At 38.7% G+C, this 21,942-nt stretch overlaps 1 protein-coding gene across 2 annotated transcripts in view; it reads right to left on the reverse strand.

Moving 5' to 3' along the window:
* The window catches only part of runx1 (RUNX family transcription factor 1), a 66,292-nt gene that overhangs the window by 16,897 nt on the left and 27,453 nt on the right, over window positions 1-21,942 (reverse strand). The window contains exons 1-2 of one of the 2 annotated variants that reach the window (XM_088914770.1): window positions 6,160-7,349; window positions 4,843-5,096 (exon numbers count right to left, since the gene is read on the reverse strand). In XM_088914770.1, the coding sequence (XP_088770896.1) occupies window positions 4,843-5,096; window positions 6,160-6,187 (282 nt within the window). In that variant the 5' untranslated portion in view covers window positions 6,188-7,349. Of the gene's footprint in view, window positions 1-4,842; window positions 5,097-6,159; window positions 7,350-21,942 lie in introns of those variants that run through there. The other variant, XM_088914768.1, reaches the window with a different exon arrangement.

Below are 21,942 nucleotides of genomic sequence, written 5' to 3' on the forward strand. Positions count from 1 at the left end.
TAAAAGCTGTGACTGGTTATATGCACAGTCATGGTCTACCTGTGGAAGTGTTCTACTGTAGCCAGTGTGATCTGGGCCTGTCTTGGTATTCTGTGATTCAAGGAATTAGACTCCCTTTTCCAGGCACTGGACTGCTCTCAGATATTGTGAATATTCTTACTATGGCAATTATACAGTGGATCACTATACTGTACTGCAAGTCTTCATGCAGAATTATACAGTAGGTCATTATACTATACTGCAGGTCTTCATACCATGGGCAATCATACAATGAGTCATCATACTATAGTGTGGATACCTATATTGTAGGCCCCTTTATTGTGGTTCTCCTTACTGTGTGCCTCATATACCATGCGTCACCATTATGTGAGTAATTATTCCGTAGGTTCTATATATGAATCTCCATACTGTGAGTTATTATGCCACAGCCTCTATACTGTGTGTCTCCATAATGTGAGTTTCTATAAAGTGTGTCTTCCTACTGTGAGTAATTATACTGTGAGTATTCATACTGTCAGTAATTATACCATGGGTCACTATACTGTGTGTTTTCTTCATACTGTGGGTCTCTGTCCCATGTGTTCCTATTCTGTGGGTCTGTGTACTGTTGATTCTTAATTTGTTATTCCTGTGTAATGTAGATCCTTGCATCTACACCATCTACATCTACACCATTCTTACACCATGGGTCTCTGCACATTGGTCTCTATGCTAAAGCCTTACCAAGTCATCGCTCAGGGACTTCTCCTTAAGCACAATGAGTTTTAAGTATCAGAACTTTTTGCAACTTAGATGTTTTACATATTTATAGAAGGTGTTAAGTACTCTGGTTAAACTGTACTTACTTTATAATACCGCTTCAATATTAATTTAAGGCTTATTGATCCTAGAAAGTGGTAATTACTGTGTTGCAGTGAATTTAAAAAGTTATATGTGGAATATATATGAATGTCTGGAATTGTATAGAAAATATCAATTTATTTTTCTTCCGAATGATTAGAAAAGTGTATATCCCTGTGGTGTTTTAATATATAGGACCTTCTGTAACAGTTATTGCGAAAAACAAATGATAAACCCTTTTTAAGGGGACCAGAATTAGTCCTGAAGATGCCCAATCCAAATGTTTTGTAGATCTCTCTTTCCTCCTCGGTTTTGAAACACCCAAGGCAACTATGTTTTGAAGGGTTAATTAGGAGGTTTGTTTAATGATGTGATGAAAATATCATTTGAAATGAAAACATGAACATCTTCAGCTCCCAGGGACCATAGCTGCCTGATCCTTACTTAAACGAAAATTAATTTGCTAAATTGATCAGAAACTTCCATTTCTTCCCATCTGTGAAAACTGATAACACAGGGAGGCTGTGTCGTGGCTTTCGAAAAATATATATTATATCAGACCATCCTCGGAATAATACCTAAATATGTTTAATTAAAATGCAACAGATTCCAGAGATTGATTCTTAATAATGATTCTTTTATGTTACTGTCAATTGGTATTTTCTATAGTTCAATAATCGTTTTAAATACAGCCTATGTCACTTTGGATAACCCGTCAGCTAAACTGCAAATAGCAAGATTGAAGTGAAGACGCGAGCTCTACTTCGGATTCCCAGGAATTTCTCTTTCACACAGTAGAAGATCCTGAAACACTGGACAGCGACCTTCTGTACAATACTCTACAGATGATCTTCTTCTGAGACTTGCGTTGTCTTTGTCCCATATTTAAGCAAATAAACTAAGGTTTTCAAAACAAAAATGCAGAAGGATATCTAATACCTCGTTTACGAAAATATTTCATAGTATAAATCCATTTATTTTTTATAACCTCATCCAAAGTGTAGTACTTTCATTTTCGTAGTCCGATAATAACACCTACATCATAGTAATAATAATAATAATAATAATAATAATAATTTATGCTTTTCCAGAGTATAATGCACAAAATCGAGTGTTACAACCACGATCATAAAGTACAGGTCCGTAAGCTCTTTGATGAGCTTAAGAATTTTGCTAGTACAGGTGTATATATATATTGGGTGTAGTACAACGAATTGAAAGCACCTTATTAAACTAAGGATGATTCCCTGTAGTACGCAGTTCTGTACGAAACCGCACGTCTGTTACAATTGCCCCTTTTTGTTTTAAACTTTTTATTACTGAAAGTTCTCGCTAACCGCCAGGGTAAAAAGAAACACTTAACTGCTGAAGAGAGAAGAAACAAGGATACACTCAAGTTCCAAACTCTGGGATTTCTCCAATAACAACAATGACTGCAAAAATACGTAGTATTACTGCTGGTACAACTAGAGTAAATCGAGTAAATTTAGTTTTGTGAAGAGGGAAATAATTAGAGGATTCCATCATCAGTGTTATTCACTCCATTTTGTGAGGTGCATTTATAATTCCACGCGTCAGGCCTACTATTTTTTATGTCGGAACAAAGAATAATCTCACTGGTCTCTCAATAATCACAGCCGAAACATAGACATGACCTCTAAGATAGAAATTGTGGATGTTCGTGTTGTTATTCTTACTGCCACGAGTAATAGTAATGTAATATTCAATAATATTTATATCGTATTACTTTGGGAAGGCACTTTTGTCGGCCCCAGGATTATACTTTGCCTCGTCATCCCTCCAATGTTTTTTTTTGTAGTTATTCAACCTCTAAAAGGCTTTAAGAAAAAAATAACTCAGAAGTGCGTCTGACAAACCCTGCCGGAAACACCAATGTGAAATCCATTTAAACACTTTATACTGTTCTAATCTCTTTCCACAATTTTAGTAGAAATAATCCTACCTGTATGTATTTAACAGTATACGGCTGTATGTTCCAATAAACGGAAATCATTTTCAGGCGCAATCGCGAATACCTGGCGATTTTACTAAACGGTAAAAAAAATAATTGTAATGCTAATTCAGTTAAAAAGAAAAATATTATGAGTTGGGTACTTACTGTTAATAGAATAGAGATCTTTAACAAATGTCTTAAATATTCGGTTTAAAAAATACATTCTTCGTTTTTTTTCTTCTCATTACGAATAGTTTCATTCTACCTGAAGCTATGTTTTTCATTAATTACATGTAAATATATCACAATATTTTTTAGACTTAGTTTTAATGTTTATTTCATTATTTTATTTACTTTGAAAATAAAAATGGATCCATAAAATAGCAAATGCAATTGATTAAAAATGTGGGAAAGTACTGTCATCGAAACAGAGGCTTAAATACAGGCTAAATAAGCAAACGGTTGTGTAAAAGTTATTTTGAAAATCTGCATAAGATAAGAAATTTCTACTGCGACCGCTGCATTTGCTTATACCACTGTCATTGATATTAAAGGCAACCCATGTCGAAGAAAAGGTGAGCCTGTATACGATGCCAAGCGGTTCTGTGATCTTCAGACGGACAGTAGCTTACTCATGTTTAGAATGCGTAAAACAGTTACTGCACAAATGTCATGGGATGGGTGCACAAATCCTCTGCAATTCATTCAGCATTCATCTTAGGGTTTTTTTTTTTACAAAAAATATCCCTAGATAAAAGGCGTCGGTATTAACCATGAAACTATTGTCGTGAAAAATAACAAAAATGTAAAATATTTTTTCCGAAATACAGACGTTATCCACTTCGGAGGTACTTTTTAGTGGTTCCATTCTGAACGACTACGTCTAGTTTTAGCCTTTTATTCCGTAAGGTTTTTGTGTGTGTGTGTGTGCAGAGTCCCGTCAGTTCTCTGATCTGGAAACAAGTCATTTTCAAAAGTGGAACAATGGCTCCTGTTTTCCTAAAGCACAGTGTAGGCATTTATGCAAGTTTTGCAAGAGATCTAGAGATGACTCATGTGTGATTGTAACTGCGACTGTCCCTGCTTGCAGTCTGTTTTTATTTCCATAATCCCCAAAAGAAGGAAATGCTTTATGCAGTAGCCTATGTGCTCTTCAAAAGGCTACAAAAAGTCAATCTCTTTTAGAGCTCTTTAAGAGTCATGACACTGCTAAATTACCATTTACAACAACTCTTGATTACAGGACAGCAGTCATAACTGAAGCAGAATCTACAGTTATCAAGGTATTAGCTTGTGGAACAGGTATTGCACACAACATCATCTTGTGATTTAAATATAGCAAATTGCATTTTTTGGGGGAGTGAGAGCATGGTGACACAGGGATTAACATTGCTACTGCGCAGAGCTTGGGCCCTGGGTCCAATTCTGGATCTGTAGTGCTATCTGCACTACTATCTGTAGTTTTTATGTACTCCCTCTGTTCTCATGAGTTTCCTCTGGGTGCTCTAGTGTCATCCCACAGTCCAAAAGCATATTGGCCCTGGTGTGAGTGTGTGTGTGTCTGTGTCTGCCCTGCAATGGAGGGCTTTCTGTCCAGGGTGTATCCTGCCTTATGCCTTAAGCCTTGCTTGCCTGGATAGGCTCTGGCTTCCCCACAACCCAGAATTGGATTAAGCTGTTAGAAGACGGGTGGATGGAATCTGTATCTTTTCTTAAGGATGGAATTGTTCTTGGCACCTCTACCATGTGGATGTGTAAATTGAATCCTTTTGACATTTCCCAACCTCTAGTCGTATCTTAACCTCTAACATGCATAAACTTGCATTTTTACACAAATGCATTTAAAGCACACATACCACACAATATTCCATTGTATATCATGTTAAAGCATCTTAAAATGTGAGGTAATACCAAAGAGTTAATCTCAAAAGTATGAAAATAATAAGAATTCACAACTGAATTTTGGTGAGTTGCATGTACAACTCGGGCATGTGAAAAGACAGTTAATGAAGTTAATATGAATGCTTTTGGCTGTGTGGCTTTGTTACCTTGAATGCAATTGGTAGGGTCTTATTGCACCTCCAATGTGTCGGCAGGACGGAGCAGAGGAAGTTGGGGCTGTCCGTACGGACCAGCTCCCCTGGATGATCGGCCAGCACCTCCACCATGCTGCGGTCCGTGATGCGCAGTTTACCCACCAGGGCGGCACTGTTGTCCTGTGCCCCAAGTGGCAATGCATCGCTCATCTTCCCAGGGCTCAGTGTGGTGGAAGGTGGGGTGAAGCGGCGCCCTGGGGCCGGATCTATAAGGAAGACGATACAGGAAGAGTTGTATTACCAAGAAAAAGCTAAATTCTTTAAAAAAAAAACATCTGATGCTTACCAAATAAGCAAATTTTTACCAAATTTTAATCATTATCAATTGAAGATTGATAATGATTAAAAAAAGGAAGAGCTGACAGCATGTTGTTTAATTGAGAACTAGCTTGTCAAAGTCTCAACTGCAAACATAATACAAATAATAATCAAGACAATTGTTACCCAGCATAGTATCCTACAGATTATATGAGGAACTAATTAATAACTTTAGGGGTTATGAACTGCAAAAGCAAATCTATTTTTCATCCATTGCCTAAATTAGGAGAACACTCGACAAAAACAACAAAACACACCACACTCAGGGTCTTCGAGCAACAGTGTTGTTGTTTTTCGCATAAGGGCAAAAACACTGTAATTATAAATGTGTGAGTGGTTAACTTGGCATGCACCAGGAAACATGAATAAGCAAGGAAACACACATAGATTTCTGAAGTGCAAACTGAACTGGAAAGCTTCACACAAGAAAACTCCAGACATTTCGCAGCGAATGTAAATGCAGGAGGGGGGCTTTGGTAGAAAACACTAACCAAGAAGAGTTAATAGCAACAGTTGGTCTCACACACTTCCCACACTAAAGTCTGGCATCTGAAACACTGGAAACAACGATATATCGTCACACAGCGCCTCTCACCGCAGACATTGCAACATTTAAAAGTATCACAGGAAGCTGTCGAGTATTTCTCAATTAACATACAAAACGGTCTATACATCGTATATATCACATATATGCCACAGATGCCGTGTATTCAACAAAGGGAAACTAACTTGCATCCACGTATTTACCGCGGTGTCAGCGATAAGGCGCAGACGCCAATACCGCACACCAGTGGGCACAGATACAGATAACTTCTTTGTTGTGGTGATACTGAATAGACTGTGTAACACAGCCTGTTGGGGAGCGGTTACTATGTCTTCTCTCATTTACTTTTGTGGCTTATGAAACTAACCAAATTGTACCCTTATGACACAGTGAAGTTATTAGCATACCGTATTTAGCGTCCCAAAGGAAAACCATTTGTGCGCAGTTGAAAACTCCTCTTAAATACTCTAATAATTGTTTTCCGATTCAATTTTTCAATGAGCTCTGTTCAATGAGAGTGTTCTGCTGCTCTGTGTTGCGGGCTCATGAAGGTGTCACGGAGATACTGTTCCCGCAGAGTCAGACGTCCAGAAGTCAAGTGTCATCAGCACGCCAGTGGTAAACACGAGCTCCACCTCTCCCTCCAAGCGCACTGTCTGCAGATCCCCGTGTCGAGGTAAATTATCTCGAAACCCAGCAAAGGGACACGACTGCCCATTTAGAAACCGATCTGTGTCGTTTGAACTCCGATGATCTCTCTGCGGTGGTTTACTGTACAAGTCTTTGGAATTATTGATTTGACAGAAGAAGGTAAGGAATACAGGCGAATCCTTAGACTAACTTCATATTTTCCTTCTTTTACAATAATGAAAGGCGGTCCGTAATCTCCAGCCAACAACCGTGTGTCTGTCAAGTTGTGCAACGCGCACAAACCACCAAACTTCCTGGACCAAAACAAGCCCTCCAGGTAGTTTGGGTTACTCTAACCCAGCAGGTGGAGAAGAGGTGAGAACCGCGGAGAACAAACGACCGCCGGTCAGTCCCCCCCACAGCCTAGAAACAGACTGCAGGATAAAACTCTCAAATACACTACTAAATAGACAAACAAGAAAACGAAACAAAAATGCAAAATGTTGCTCTTGTAGCAGTGAAACTTATTTAAAATCTTATAACAAAACTTTTTAAAAGTTTTGGAAAAATTATAAACAGCGAAAAAGTTTGTCTTTATTTTCTTGAATGCCACAGGAAAAAAGCAGGTGACGAAAAGCAGGTCCGATTCTCAGAGCAACTGAAGTCCACGCGATAGGGTGTTGCAGCATGCCGGAGGGTTTCTTCAGGCATTGACCTGGTTATTAAAAAGCGTAGTGAAGCACATCCTAAGACTTACTGAATAAATGGCGGCAATAATAACACAGAATATTGACATTAACGGAGCCAGAACAATATTTTTTATGAGGCAGAGCCGACAGTACTGTTTGTGTTATTCCCGGGTCTTTTTATCTATCCAGAGTCATTCCAGCCAAAGGAGAAACCAAACCTGCAGTTCCAATCCACACGCATACAAACACACACAAACTACGCTGCTGTCGGTCGGCCGGCTGCTGTGCCCGCTGCGCTATATGAATGAACAGCTCGAGAGTGGGTTGGCTTTTACTGGCAGCAGGCTGTGCAGGAATGCGGCCGGGTGGGTGAATTTGCATACACCGAGGTCTTGGCCTATAGGGGAGCTGTCTTGACAAGGCCGGGACTAGCTCCAACCAATCGGAGGGTCGCCCTCTAGCCAGCAAGTGATTGCACAGCTCCTCCCGAACAGTCAATGGGATTCCACAGGCGCGACGCCGGCCACTGTAAAATTACACAGGCGTCCTGCTATTGTGGTGCGCAGTATCTAACAGACAGGCAGAACGATAGACTGGGTGGGTAAAAAAGTTCCATCAGGCCCACCGAGTTTCAAAACTCAAAAAAACTTTATTGGAAAACTTAAAAGATTAACTGTTTTCCCTCTCTGCTTTATCACAGACCAAAGGTGATCCCAGTGATGACTTTGTATGCTTAATTGATTCAATGAAGGGCTGGAGGTGCGGTTACTTAAATGGTTCTCAACGTTTTCCTTCTAAATATATTAGCAAACCATGAAGAGGTCTGAGTAATCCCCACACAGGAAGGAGAGGAAGCAGTCTCTCAGAACGAAGGTCATTATTATATCATCAGTCTGTACTGCATCGGCCCCGGTAATTGACAGCTCAGTCACGAGAGCTCAGAAAGGCAGCACGGGACTGCAGGCTGCTCCCAGTCTCTGTACGTAACCCATCGATTTATTACTGAAGAGATACAATCACAATCTTAATATCAGCAGCGCCAGTTACACTGGCTATTCCAGTACTGATGCTATCATATGCTTTGTTTCCCAGAGAACATGATACCATCTTAAAAAAATAACAGCGACAAAAGGAATCAAATACAGGATATTTATAGGAGCTCTTCTGGGTCAACTATTATTTCATATTTGTGATGAAAAAGGCATGTCGAATATAAAAAATAGATGATACGTTAAATTTCACACTTCAGATTTTTCAGATAACATTTTGAATAAAAGACCAGTCACAATCCCTATTAAATACATTAAATTAGAGCATCCATAAGTAAAACGTCAGACGTAGGTTAGAAAGACATATGAAATAGTTGCCTATAAAATACGTGGGTAAATAAATGTATATATCTCAATACTATTTGCACCTTTATATATACCGAAGCAAAAATAATAACATTGAAGATTAATCACTTCTGTATTTCAGCTCGTCTTGAAAGTAGTCTTAATCGATGTCTAGTCATTTGCAAGAGATAGCCGAAAGGGGGCGGCAGAGGACGTAAAAGTGGGGAGGCTCAAGCGGCTTCGTTTTGTGTTAGTGTAACGTTATATATTTACCGATCGTTTTATTGAAATCTATCCACCACTGACTTCCTCAGGTTCATTTTTGATATATTTACTGTGGGAGTTTTGAAAAATGGTTTTACGAGAGTCAGGGAGACTTATAAACCCTGAAGTCTGTGTTTCAGATCAAACCCTCAGATTATTTGGCCACATCCAGTAAAAAAGATGATTGACACAGGCACAAATTATCATGCTTCAAAAGTTAAGATTACCCGTTAATCCTCGTACAGAAGAATAGTGAATCCGTTTCATATCCCGTACTCCTACGGCGCCGTACACGATCAGGTGATAACGCACATCAGATACACGGTACGCAATTCAGTAGAGGAGTCAAACAAGGATTTTAAATTATACTAAGAATTAAAATAAAATCTTGTATTTGTTAGGGTGAAACAGCCTCAGACACATGAATGTATTTTAATGTTTACGAAGAACATTCATTTATCTTTTGAGCTTTGCACAGAGCGCTAAAATGCTATCCTCTCACCCATAAAGCAGTATCTACCTGTATTCTTTTTAAGTTAATGTATATTAAATCACAAGCTAATCTGTAATAGCGTTATTCAACGAGTAACAATTCAAAAAACGAAGTGTGCTTGTCTGCATGTTACATATGTTAACTATTTCATTTTAAGTGAATGTGAGTGTGTTATTTGTAAAGGTTATAACACCAAATTATATGCCCCTGATTTTTTATATTTATTCCTTCCACATCGATTACAACCTTCATACTTTTTTCCTCATTCCATATTCCACCAGCGGTGTTCATATATTAAACACCACTCTTCAAAATGAATATGAAAAGGATGTGTGTTAAGTGATACGCGCAGGGTAACTATTAGTATCACTCATAGTTTTTGCATATGCAGTATACATTAAATGTAGCTTTCACAAAATACAATAATCATTATTTGAATGTAAATACTGTATGTATTAAATTACTTGAATCAGCGTATCTGATTCAAGTAGTGTAACACGTTTTAGTATTTCGCCTTTTAGCTAGACATAATGTATTCCAGTCGGCCACGCAAAACAAAACGCGAAACTAAAAGTAATCTATCAAAAGCTTAAAAAAACAGAACTCCATTAAAAAGCAATGTCGGATGAATCTGTCTCCTCGATTTTTATAGAAAAAAAAACAATTAGAAAGCAATTAACTTTTAGCGACTATTATCCTTTCTCACGGTATGCTTTTGTTATTGCACACTTATCATCTTGGCCTGATGCGAATTTAAATCGCGTTGGATAAAAGCGTCTGCCAAGTGAATGATTGTAAATGCATTTCTTGCTAGTACAGCCGGTGTCGCCTAGCGCAGCAGAGCCTAGGACTATTCCTATTAACTAAACCACTTCCTGCCGTTTTTACTTGCCGCAGAAATTACCCGCTCCACTTCTGTGGGGATGGAACACTTAACTAACCGCAGCAGACCCGAGGTCCCCAGCAATGTTATACATTTGGAACATCTGTCACCTAAAACCTACTGTGAGTTTTATGGGCCTAACACTGTACCTCATTAAGATGTATTTTGCTAACAGTGAAGAGTGTTCAATAATTACAAAAGCGACGGAAATACGATGTTCCGGCTTTCATTAAGAAGAAACACACACTAGTACTTCTCTGAATTCACTAGATCTGTGACAACCTTCATTTGATTTTTTAAATACGCCTTGACACCATGTGTTAAATACTGTATGTCTGGCAATTAAAAATCTTGAGTTTGACAGGTGCAGGTGAGATAATATTAACAAGAAAATATTTTAAATTCTAGCTATTTGGGTTTTGTAGCTCATGTGTTGCCAGTAGTTAGTAGCTAGTTTAATCCGGATCCCCCTCCCGAAATAATCCTAAGAGATGCGATCTTTACTGTGCTGCTGAGAACACGATCGCGCGCGCTTCTCGCGGCAGGCCAGTCTGTCCGTAATGAGATAGAAGGGAATTACATTTTTAACTAGCGCACCACTTCCAAACTTACAACAGTAGTCTCGCTGGCACAGATAACATCGAAAATTGGTTGGAGAGACTTAAATTACAAGATACAGTCTGACAAACACCTGGCTGGTGGAATTTAAAATAGATTACTTCCTCAATTGCATTGTTGGAAGAAAACTTTTCTTTTCTTCACCTTGACAAAGCGAGAAAACAATATGAGACCAACATTATACTTCACCATGAAGAAAAATATGTTATAAAATTGAGGCTTGTTTAAAAGCCACTTACACTCGGAAGACGTCCTTTGGAGTAAGGTACAGTAGTAGGAATTTAATCACCAAGTTGTGTAAAGGAAAATGGTGCCCATTAAAACGAAAAAAGTGTGACAAAACTACCCTCAATGGCTTGTTGACAAGACAGACAAGTTAAAAGGGCAAGATCTCACTGACGATGAGACTAATGATCATTAAAGTAGTCACAAACCACAATGGTAGCCCACTAACATTATTTCAAGCACCTGCAAGATTCACATGATAATTTAAGACTGAAAAAGACATTTAGGATGTGAAGTGGGACGTCTTTACAACAAGAATAGTGGTTGACTTAAACAAATAAGCTCACCATAAAGCGGACTGAGATCCTTCCATAAAACTCAACAGGAAAATGTTCTGATATAGATTAGCTACTGTGACCCAGTATAAATTGAATGTTGAAATAGTCTTTCCGACTATTCTGCCATTATTAGTGACTACGTATATATTCTTTTGATAAGTACACTAATAAGTATGATAATAAAATGATTTCTGATTGGTAACCAAACAGTTTATATAACAAGAATGATAAATAATAAATTGCAGGAGATGTTCAATCATCACATTTCCTTTAATTAGATACTGTATATCAGCTATTGTATTTTATCTTTAAACTTTTATTTCTGTCCTCGAAGGTTTTATGTTCCAAACAAATCTTCCATACATTTCACGCGCCCTGTTCCCATTTTCCCCTTATGTCCAGAATTATTTGTCAGATTAATTTTACACAGAAAAGTCTGCTTGACACCCGTGTCAGACAATTTAGGGCAAATACACGAGATTTTCCTTAGTATCTTAGACAGTCTTGTTTTAAGAGTTTAGCCACAGGGGTGCTAATAAAAAATGTAACGTTTTTAGCTGCGGTGACGTGTCCTCTCAGGCAGCCCGGCGCTGGTGCCAGTTCATCGCTTTTGTGAGGTGACTGGCCATACAGATGTCTCGGGCTGAAGGGACGCCGGCAATAGCACCTGCATCACAGAAACTTAGGCAATGAGGTCACCAGACAAATCACTTGTGTAGTTTGTCTGGTGACAGCTGACCATTGTACATACTTTTCCTTCACAGAATATCCGTCAATCTATTAAGCACAGCATATTTTTGCACAACGGTGCATATTGTACTCTTTGAGCGCTTGGTGTTGCGCTCCATTATTTACACTATGTTCTGACAGCATTGCAAGAAATGCCAGGAGCGACGTTCCAGAATCCTGAGTGCGACTAGGAGGCGGCGGAGCGGGGTTGGGCAGCTGTAGAGAAAGGTCTGTAACATAGCCGGGAAAAGGGAGATGAAACATTATTTGCCCCATCTGTAATACAAAAGGTTTCCTGAGGGGAAAAGGGTTACTGTAGAAGACCGTCTTATTCTTTATTTTGATTTTTTTAAAATATTTTAAATATTTTTTCGGTAACAATAGTTTATTTCTCTTCTGTGGTGAGAACTCTGGTCTCTTTTAATGCTTACACGCGAATATTACAGGCGCAGATAGGGAGGCTGTTATATCCATAGTTTCGTGCGTGCTTCATCCCTCGTCACAGCTGCAGCCCCTAAGCAAGGCACACAGATCCCTCTTTTTAGACCAGCCCGCTATGTTCTACCAAGACTGAAGAGCCTGTCTCATGGATACCTACTGTAGGCATTCGCACAGCAGCACAACAACAGCAGTAAAGGCAGTATCCTTTAACTGAGCACTGTGGACCATTATAACCTGTAAAAACAGAACGGGTCTATTAGGCTTTAGCATTTTCTATAGCCCACTAAATAAAATCGATTAGCCAGTTCCTTTAACCTCTATATGAAAGTGCTGCTGCAGAGCCACAGGTGTCACAGACGAGAACAGAGACTGCTCAGTACGACGAAGCTGGGAATTATAATGTATTGCTTACCGATCAAAGATCAATTGAACAAGTTGCAAAATGTAAAATATAAACGAAAATACGTAAATATGCTAAGAACCAACCTCTTCTGTCTGCTTAAGAATAACAAAACCCTATTTTGAACCACAAGGTGAAGAATTATACTTGTAATCCTATAGTTTTATACACTAATTTTAATTAAAAAATACACGTATCCTAGGGTTAAATACCCGATTCTATGATACCATCTACGTGTGATAACGCCTGGATTATTATTCCTTTTGTAAACGTCATTTTGCCATCCCTATATTAACATTGTGACTAGTACATTTAGTAGAGCCTCACTGAGACTACAGTTACCCGTCCTCTGTGAAGGACGCTTTCTTAGTGTGAGATGTATTTTAAACGATCATCACAATCAAGCAGGTTAAGCAAGCGCACAGTTTCCGTGTTCTAAGTTCTGAATTATATGCCTTTCATAACGTCGAAGAAGATATATTAAATGCATTTTAAACCAGGGCGACAAAGCTTTAAGTTAAAAAACAAAGGATACAATCATTTTTCAATTCTACCCTGTTTTTTTACGCAAACATTGGTCAATTATATTGTTTTCACTCCAGTTCTCACTTTTGTGTGGATAGCACAGCTATATGCCGCATTTGACTATTCCTGAAAAGGAATTCACAAGACTTCATTTTTTCACAAGACATCACCGACATTATCAAAAGCATCTGCAGGCGATAGCAGTGAAATTCTACACGACATACTGAACTGACACAGACTGTTATCTTGGCTTTGACAATACTATGAGCTCTGGCCATCGTGACTGCCCGGCACTCGAAGGACGAAATAGCCTGTCCTGAACCAGCAGAGACCCGACCCACACTGTCTGAGGGAATGAACATTTACATTAACTAAAGCTCAAATAAACAAATAATTTAAATTTCCTTTGTTGGCTTTCAAATATATTTGAAGTTCAAACACGCTTTTTTTATTCCATACTGTAATTCACTGGAATTCTGGATTTACAACCGTGAACAGTAAACGACTACTATGCAGGTATAATGTATTATGAGGATGATAGTATAGTAACTTTGTTTTTCTAGTTTTTTTTTTTACAATTTTCACGCTACTTATATATTTTTTCTCTAGTTTAAAATTACAACTTGATTCAATCTTTTACCGTAATATATGGAATATTAATAGTGTTAACGTTGAGTTGTCTCGTTCTCGCTGTTGGTTACTGTAACATGCACCATTTTTGGAACACGTCCTAAGATTAGCAATCACGGTATTGTGTTTAAAATTTTATATCTTGTATTTCCGAACACTTGCTATACTATTTACCTTAACAAAACATTCGTTAATTAATTCACTAATCAATTTCCATTTCCATCTCCAGTTTCAAATTCAACATAATGGAAAGACACTAAACCATAGAATTAAAAAAAAACACGCTGAAAAAGCAAATAATTTCATAGATCACATGTACTTAATAGTTTAGGGTAGGGAAGTGGATGGTGTGAAAAGTGAAACTTTATGTGCACTCGGTACATCAAGGACATCACACGGTACAAGTACAGAATTCAGAACACAGACGCATAATATCGTGTAGTATATACTTATTGGAAGAAGAAAAGATTAATTATATGCCAAAAAGTATAAAGGCGAAAAGCAGAACTTTTTGGCTTTGAATACTTCTACATCTGTTAACACAAATTCGATCCTAAGTGATTTTGTTTAATTCTTGCACTGCTGAATTACAAAACGGAAACGCTTCTAAAAACACATTTCAAAGACGTGACGGAAATTGTAAAATAACGGTGACGTGTTTTGTTTCTCTTGCTTTTAGTATTGGTGTTCTTTGTTTCAGAGAGAAGATTGTTTTTCACTTCGCTTTTTCGACGGATGTTCTCACTGAGGAAGTGACAGACTGAGGCAATAACGACAGCTCAGCTTGTTCTGAACTACAAAAAGTGGATGGAATTGAGAGCCTAAAGTACCCTTACAGCTCCTCTCATGTTGAACTTAAAGACGATGCCAATGTTTACCATCTTCAATTCATTATTACTGCTGTTAGTATTAATATTACAGTAGTCGCTAAAGAAAGATAGTAAAGGTAATATCAATGTTATTATCAAGTGAATTATGTAACATAATGTACAAATCGAACTGTCAGAAAAAATAAAAAAGACTACGTTGTTTTGAGAATTAAATGTCCAACGAATATACCTGTGGCTGAGGATTTGGCTGTTTGACACTAATTATCCGATTTACAAAACAAACACAAATGCAGACATACAGTATAACGCACTATTAGGTTTTCTCTAAACCTTGTCAGATTCAGTGCAAGTGCAAAAACTTATATCATTTGAATCACCCAAATGACATCGGATTTTCATTAAACAGCTTTCAAGAAAACGAATTATATAAAAACACTTATGTTGAAGCTGTACAATAGCACTACAATTTAGAAGGCATGCATTTTTAAACAAACGAACACAAATCTATTTTCTTGTCGAGCTCCACGAGAACGAAGACTATAGTGAGCACTTAAGATGCTAATGGAAAAACATTTGATTAAAATCCTAACTCAGATAAATGAATTGATTTTGACGCGGAGAACAAAAAAGAATAACAGATATCACTTGGATATATCTGAGTCTCAGCTTGTCTACAATTTCGAGACAGCAAAATGTATGCTGTTAAATGCAAGGTTATTGACCAGATCCCACAGTAAAGAGAGCGGCGAAAACTCTCGGACATTGTTCTGTATTGCTGGTAGATCACTGTAGATAACGGACTAAATGACTGAGAACTGAAAACACAATGGGTGTGATTAGTAACCCTTGAACAGTGTTTCAATTTATCAGTGATTCACTGGGCAAATAAATCAGCCCCACATTTTCTATCTCTGTAAACTAGGACAAAAATCTGAATTAGTGACAGATCCATGGGAAACTGTTTATAAAGCTGTATAAGGCAATATCACTGTCGGAGGTGAACGAAAATGTGTGCTCTCAAAAGATGGATAGTATTGCATCTTTAAACTCTAAAGATTTTAAATCCTTCAATTTAAACTCAATTGTTTCTGCTTCTTCAGCTTTGTTAACATTTTTCTTTTCCTTTGATATGTTGAAGTTTCAGAGATAGGGAGAGCAGGTGAATAGGGTGGCCTTTGAGTGTCAGTACTGTCACCTTGAGTGTCCTGTTACAGAAAAACTAGAAACGCTAAAAGGAAAGAGAGGCATAGCAGGACATAAAACGAATCAAATATTTTATTTCAGTATTATTTACTTACTATTGTTTTGTATGCATCTGGGAACTAATTATAATAAAATTACTGTCTATTACTGTATACTATACAATTACAAATTAAAGTGCTAGCACCTTGTATCCAAAACCAGTTTACTCACTAATCTTTGAAGCCAAACAAAAGTGTCTTGGTAAACTATATTTCACAGTATTTATCACCGACACTTCTTCAAAGCTTATTGGACACAAATTTACCCCAGAAAGAGATAGTTAAGGTGTTTTAGCAGACAATATAACTTGGATTTCTAGTGTCAATTCTCACTTCTATTGTAGGATTTTCCAGTGCTATATTCTCATTTGTGTGAGAGTCTGGTAGATGCATGTCTTACAGCAGTGCAGATTAGTTCAGCTGAAGACCTCCGATATACACTGTAGGAATGCATTAGTACAGAAGCACCAACACTGCTGACACCCACATCCCTTGATGCATGTTTTCTGCGGAGGCTCAATGAGGTGAAAAATACAGCTCTCAAAGAAGAACCAGAAACTGCCCCTCTTAGGTGCCCATTAGGTTGCCATTAGTACCTTGCAAATTATCTCTGATTTGGTTTTGTTTTGATCTTCTACCATTCTGCTTTATCTAATATGCACTCTGTCCACCTCCTATTTATATTAATCTGATTCTATGATAATTCTACATTGCCCACTACAATGGTCCTGAAGCCCAGATGAAAACAGAAGCTTAAACATTGAGCTCTCTGAGGCCTGAGCTGGAATTCAGGTCCTGGCTCTGTGCTGATGAAACTGTGCTTTACTATCATAACAGAGCACAATAAAGCTCTTTGATAGCATGCTCTTCAGTCACTATATCAGAAACAGACAAATGTTGACAAAGTGAGGTAAAGGAAAAACACTACAAAATATACAAACTTCCAAAGCAAAATCTTTATACTTCAAGTCTGCTTTAGCTCCCACAGAGCTCACCAACTTGCTCATTGATGCACCTTCACGTTACCTGGCTCCACAGAGAAAACACAGTCCAATACACACATAGACAGAAAACACCTTAATTCTATTACCATTCTGGCTCAGTTGGCTGGGATTCACAACACAAACAGCCAAGCCTATCCTAGCTGTCCTAACACCGAAGCAATGTTCCAGCTTCACAGTTCCAACCTCTTTCATCTTAGCATCATACATTCCTTCTTAAACCCCATCATTAGTGTTTGTCTTAATTTTATGACCTCATTCTGATTTTTGTGAAGTAGTAGAAGAAGAAGCAACAAAAGAAAAAGATAAAGAAGAAGAAGAGAAACAGAAGAAGAAGCAGAAGAAGAAAGCGATTATGTTACCAAAGAGAGGATTGCTGGATCGGGTTTTCCTCATCAGGTACATGGCCCAGGAGAGGGGTGCTGAGGAGCTGAAGTGACTGTGGTTCATGTCTGTGTCTCAGACGCTCAGGGTGTCTGTGTGTCCCCCTGTGTGCTCACCTCCCTTTATACTGTCCTCACTCGCTTTCTTAGTTAGCACCAGTAAATTGAAAAAAATGACATGCAGTCATGCCTAATATATTCTTTGCACTAACCATGGCCACTTGAGACTTAGCGTCATTTTTAGCCTCGGGTGTTTTTAACCTAGTAATTTCATTTAAGCTACTCAAATGATTTTTTCATCCTTGTCTCAGCGAAAATGGATAAGAACGCAAAGAATTTTGCTTAAAATTCGCTTGACAGAGCAGAAGATGGTTGGGAGGGGGAATGGAAGAGATTGCCAAGTTGGAGAAACATTTTCCACAAGCACGATGGTACTCCTTCAGTTTTGGCATTGTTCTGTAACATTTCTAGAAACAATCTATAAATATTCTGAGAGGCGTTAATGCAACAAATGAGTATTTGAACCAAATACTTGGTTAAAGTATTTGCTGTGTTTTTAATGCCAGTGACTATATGTTGTGAATGATAATCTAAACAGTTCTAAAAATATTGTTAGATACCCCCCAGCCCTAGATTATGGATCTTTTAATAAATATATAAAGTATGACAAAACAAGCTGTGATTTGCAAACAATCCTACAGTTAAGATTAGAGTTACAATTCAACTGTGGTAAGGATTAGGATTTTGGTACTACCATGCAGTTAATTAAGGTTGGTGATTATCACATTAATGTCACTATTTTAACTGCACATTCTGTTAATATGTTCCAGTTTAACTGCCCATAATCTAAAGTGTTATCATACAATGCTAAACACAAGTTATTCAGAAGTCATTTGGAACAGAAATTGTTAGACTTCAAGGTCCAGAGTATCCATATCTGAACACACTGCTTGCATAATTGATCAATAACCTGGAACTGTTTCTTTAGAGACACATAATTTACGACATCCTATTATATTGTATTGTGTTGGGTTTGGAGAGTAAGAGTGTCCTTCAAGCACTCCACCACTGAGAAATAGTAAGTGATCAGGAGCTGTTTAGCATTATCCCAAGGCTTTCGGTTTTCACCTGCTGAATCAAAAGACCCTAGTGTCTCTTTTCTCAGATCTCCGCTCTCTCTGTAATCCCTCTATTTCTCCAATCTTTCCCTTCCGTCTGTTTCTTCTCAGTGCCTGTCCTCACCTGGTGGACCCTTCTTTTCACTTTTCATTCCATTTAGTGGTTAAAGGGGAACTGCAGGAATTTCTCAGACTGGTTATTAAATCTCGGTAACAAATTAAATTCATTGAGGATATAGAAAATTTTTACAAATTTCAGATTAATCACAAAATTGGGAACTTCGGGAAAGTATTGTAAGTTGCCACGTTGTTACAAATCCCTGGTCTCGTTGCAGGTTTTAAAATCAGTTTTCACTGCCAGAATATTGCCAGATTGGTCCCTTAAAGGTGTTTGGGGTGGGGGTTAAACCTGGAACTGGACTGCCCCAGTCAAGTCTGCACCCACCTTATATGGGGCAAGGCACCTCTCACTCCACACCATTCTTTCTCTGAGCTGGGGATCAATACCCCCATCCCCTCCTGAAGGGAGGAGAATGGGTCCATCGTAGATCAATCAGTTCCTGGATAGTAGTGCACTGTACCATTGTTCAAGATATTACTGGAAGGGAGGGCCCACTCCCCATGACCCTCTTCATCTGAATTGCCACCACAGACAAAAAGCATCTCATTGATGCACAGAAAAAAAACCGGAAGCACACACATCTGGTTACTCAGAAAGTCCACCTTAGGAGGTAGCTGAAAGTCTTTGAAGGACGTAGATGGTTTAAGTGACAAAACAGAAATAGCACTGCCACCTCTTTACAGAACCCAGTTCTTCATCTTTAGTCCTGATTTACCTGGAAAATGTATTGAATGTGACACTGTGGGATTTCATAAGAGTCTAGAGTTTCATTAAGAAACTAGCAACCAGATAAGAAAGATGGACTCAATGGCTTCTTCTTGTTTGTAACATTTATTATATATAATAGCATTACAATTTCACACAAACCAGAGGACACGAATGGAGTCTTTAATATGTGGAAGTGCATTTAAAATTAAGAACAGGATGCAGTTCTTCACCCAAAGGGTTGAGGGAGTATGGAACAAGCTCCCCAGCCATGTGTTGAAGCTGATACCTTGGCTTCTTTCATGAAACAACTGGATGAGATCTATGGATCAATTAACTACTAATTTCTACTGTAAATGAATCAATTCTACTGTAAATGAATTTGTAAACTTAGACATTGCTCTAGCAATGAGTGAAATCCAAAACTACTGTAAAAATGTACCGTGGCTTTCTTGTGAGGTATATTGACATTTTTAAAATGAAAAGGGTTTTCTATTTACTGTGTCCAGAAGTGGACATTGTAAAACTGTCCCAAGTCTCTGTTCTCCCTTATCTATTTTGAAGCGTCAAGCTAGTCCTATTCTCCCCGTACTCCCCTCAGCAGATAGGTACACAGGGTAACTATTTGGCTCAGTTTGAACAGTCTGTGTGCTGCAGCTCCAAATGAGATATCCTGGTTTCTTGAACAAGAGCCAGTCTATCAGTGCAGCCCCCCATGCCACCCAGTGCTGCTCTGGGCACTCTGTAGTCCCGGACACTTGCCTGATTGTTAAGAGTAGAGAAAGAAAATAACTCAGCTTTTGTTCTCCTCAATAATTCATGGAGCTGTATTGTGTGGATACTCTTAACTGCTGCTTAAAAGTAATTAATTGATTTTCTGACATATCAGTTAACAGAGCAGTGCTCTGACACGGTCAGGCACAGTGAGTCCCCCTCCTCAACGTCGTTTATACACACACACTAAACTTCCTATATTCCTGGGTCCTTATACACTTGTCAGCATGCCTGCTCCTCACTGTCACTCCCTGAGTCATCAGACACCTGCTGTAGCACTATCCTTATCAAGGGTTTTTTATTGCACCATTGTAAAGGCGGGTGACAAAGCAGTAGAGCAAAATCAAAGTAAAGGAATATGTGGAAAAGCATGATGTTAACTCTGGTAAAGCAAAGTAAATGTGTAATATACTGCCCTGCAAAGATATTAGAAAACGGTTTGTTAGAGGTGGCTCATTCGTAACAAAGTAATGAGAATGGTCCATCATGGTCCAGAAGACTGTAAGTAACAGTAGATCAGGCTTTTTCCTCAAGGTGCTATGGTTGATGCAAGCAGTCTCAAACAGCACAATTGCAAGTGCATGTGCCTTTCGTAAATAGCAGATAACAACAACAGACTTGGCTAATGTGTTGATTCTGAAAACCTGATTGGGAAGAATAATGAACCTGATGGGAAGCTCGGTTCAGGCCTCACAAAATTATTGAGCCAGAGGGTCAGATGGCAGGTATCACATCTTATGAGAAGGCCAAGTGTTCACATTTCTTTACAGAAGATGGGCAAAATCTAGTAGAATTGATGCCGTGACATCCTGCAGTTGTAATGATCACTGGAGGTAGATGGACTATGAGGAAGCAGTCTGCAGTTTTGTGGTAAGGCAGTGAAGAAGCATGGCAAAACCATAGCATGTTTACCAAAATTGACAAAATTTCTCAAAGGTCTCTGTGTCTGCCACTCTTTTTATCCGGCAGTCAGAAGCCCCAGCCAAGAGGAGGGTGTCTGGGGACTCTGTGGGAGACTCGCGTGGTGTGAATGTAGGACGGTGTGTTTTGAGTATGTCTGTGTGGCCTCCTGTCAGGGTGTTCTGGGAAAGCAGCAAGTGGCTGACTTCCCTCCGCAGCTGTATTGACATTTCTGGCCAGGGGCGGGACTCTTCTGTCTGTGTCATGAGCTGACGTCAATGGTGTCAGTCTCGTGCGTTTCCCATGGTTATCTCACAGCCTCGGTTCCCCCAGCATAGATGGCACCTGAAAGAGCTGACCCCATGCTTTGCTCTTAGGAGTGATGATACAAAATTTCGGGTGCAGGTTGAAGATGTGTGTGATGTGTTTGGTACTCCTTTGGAGATTTATCGTTGTCATGAGAGCGAAGGCCAGGGTCATCTTGGTCTCCAGAACTGTTGCTTTACTGGTAGAGCAACAATTCTGAAGTCTTTTTTTTTTTACTTTTTGGGGTGATATCTGGAACTGCCCATGTCAGACAACATGAGACTCACCAGTTCTCTGTTTGCACAGGGCCCGATTATAACCAAGTATGGCTGTCCTACCTCCCAATCCCCCACTCAATATGTTCAACAATCAAACAAGCTAACTTGCAGTTTGAGTATCTGAAAAAACTTAAACAACTGCTGGTTAAACTCTATGCATTTGTCAGGGTTTGCTTCAGGAAACCACTGTATAGAATACAGTAGGAAGAGAGTTCAGATTTGTCCAGAGGAGCTGCTTCAGTGGTTTGAGATAAAGTGCCACAATGAATTAAAACAGCTATTAGGTATTTTAATGTAAAACATATAATTATGGAATGGCATGGTGGTAAGCTTT

The sequence above is a fragment of the Atractosteus spatula genome, chromosome 4 (assembly GCF_055471065.1).
Source record: "Atractosteus spatula isolate fAtrSpa1 chromosome 4, fAtrSpa1.hap1, whole genome shotgun sequence".
NCBI lineage: Eukaryota > Metazoa > Chordata > Actinopteri > Semionotiformes > Lepisosteidae > Atractosteus > Atractosteus spatula.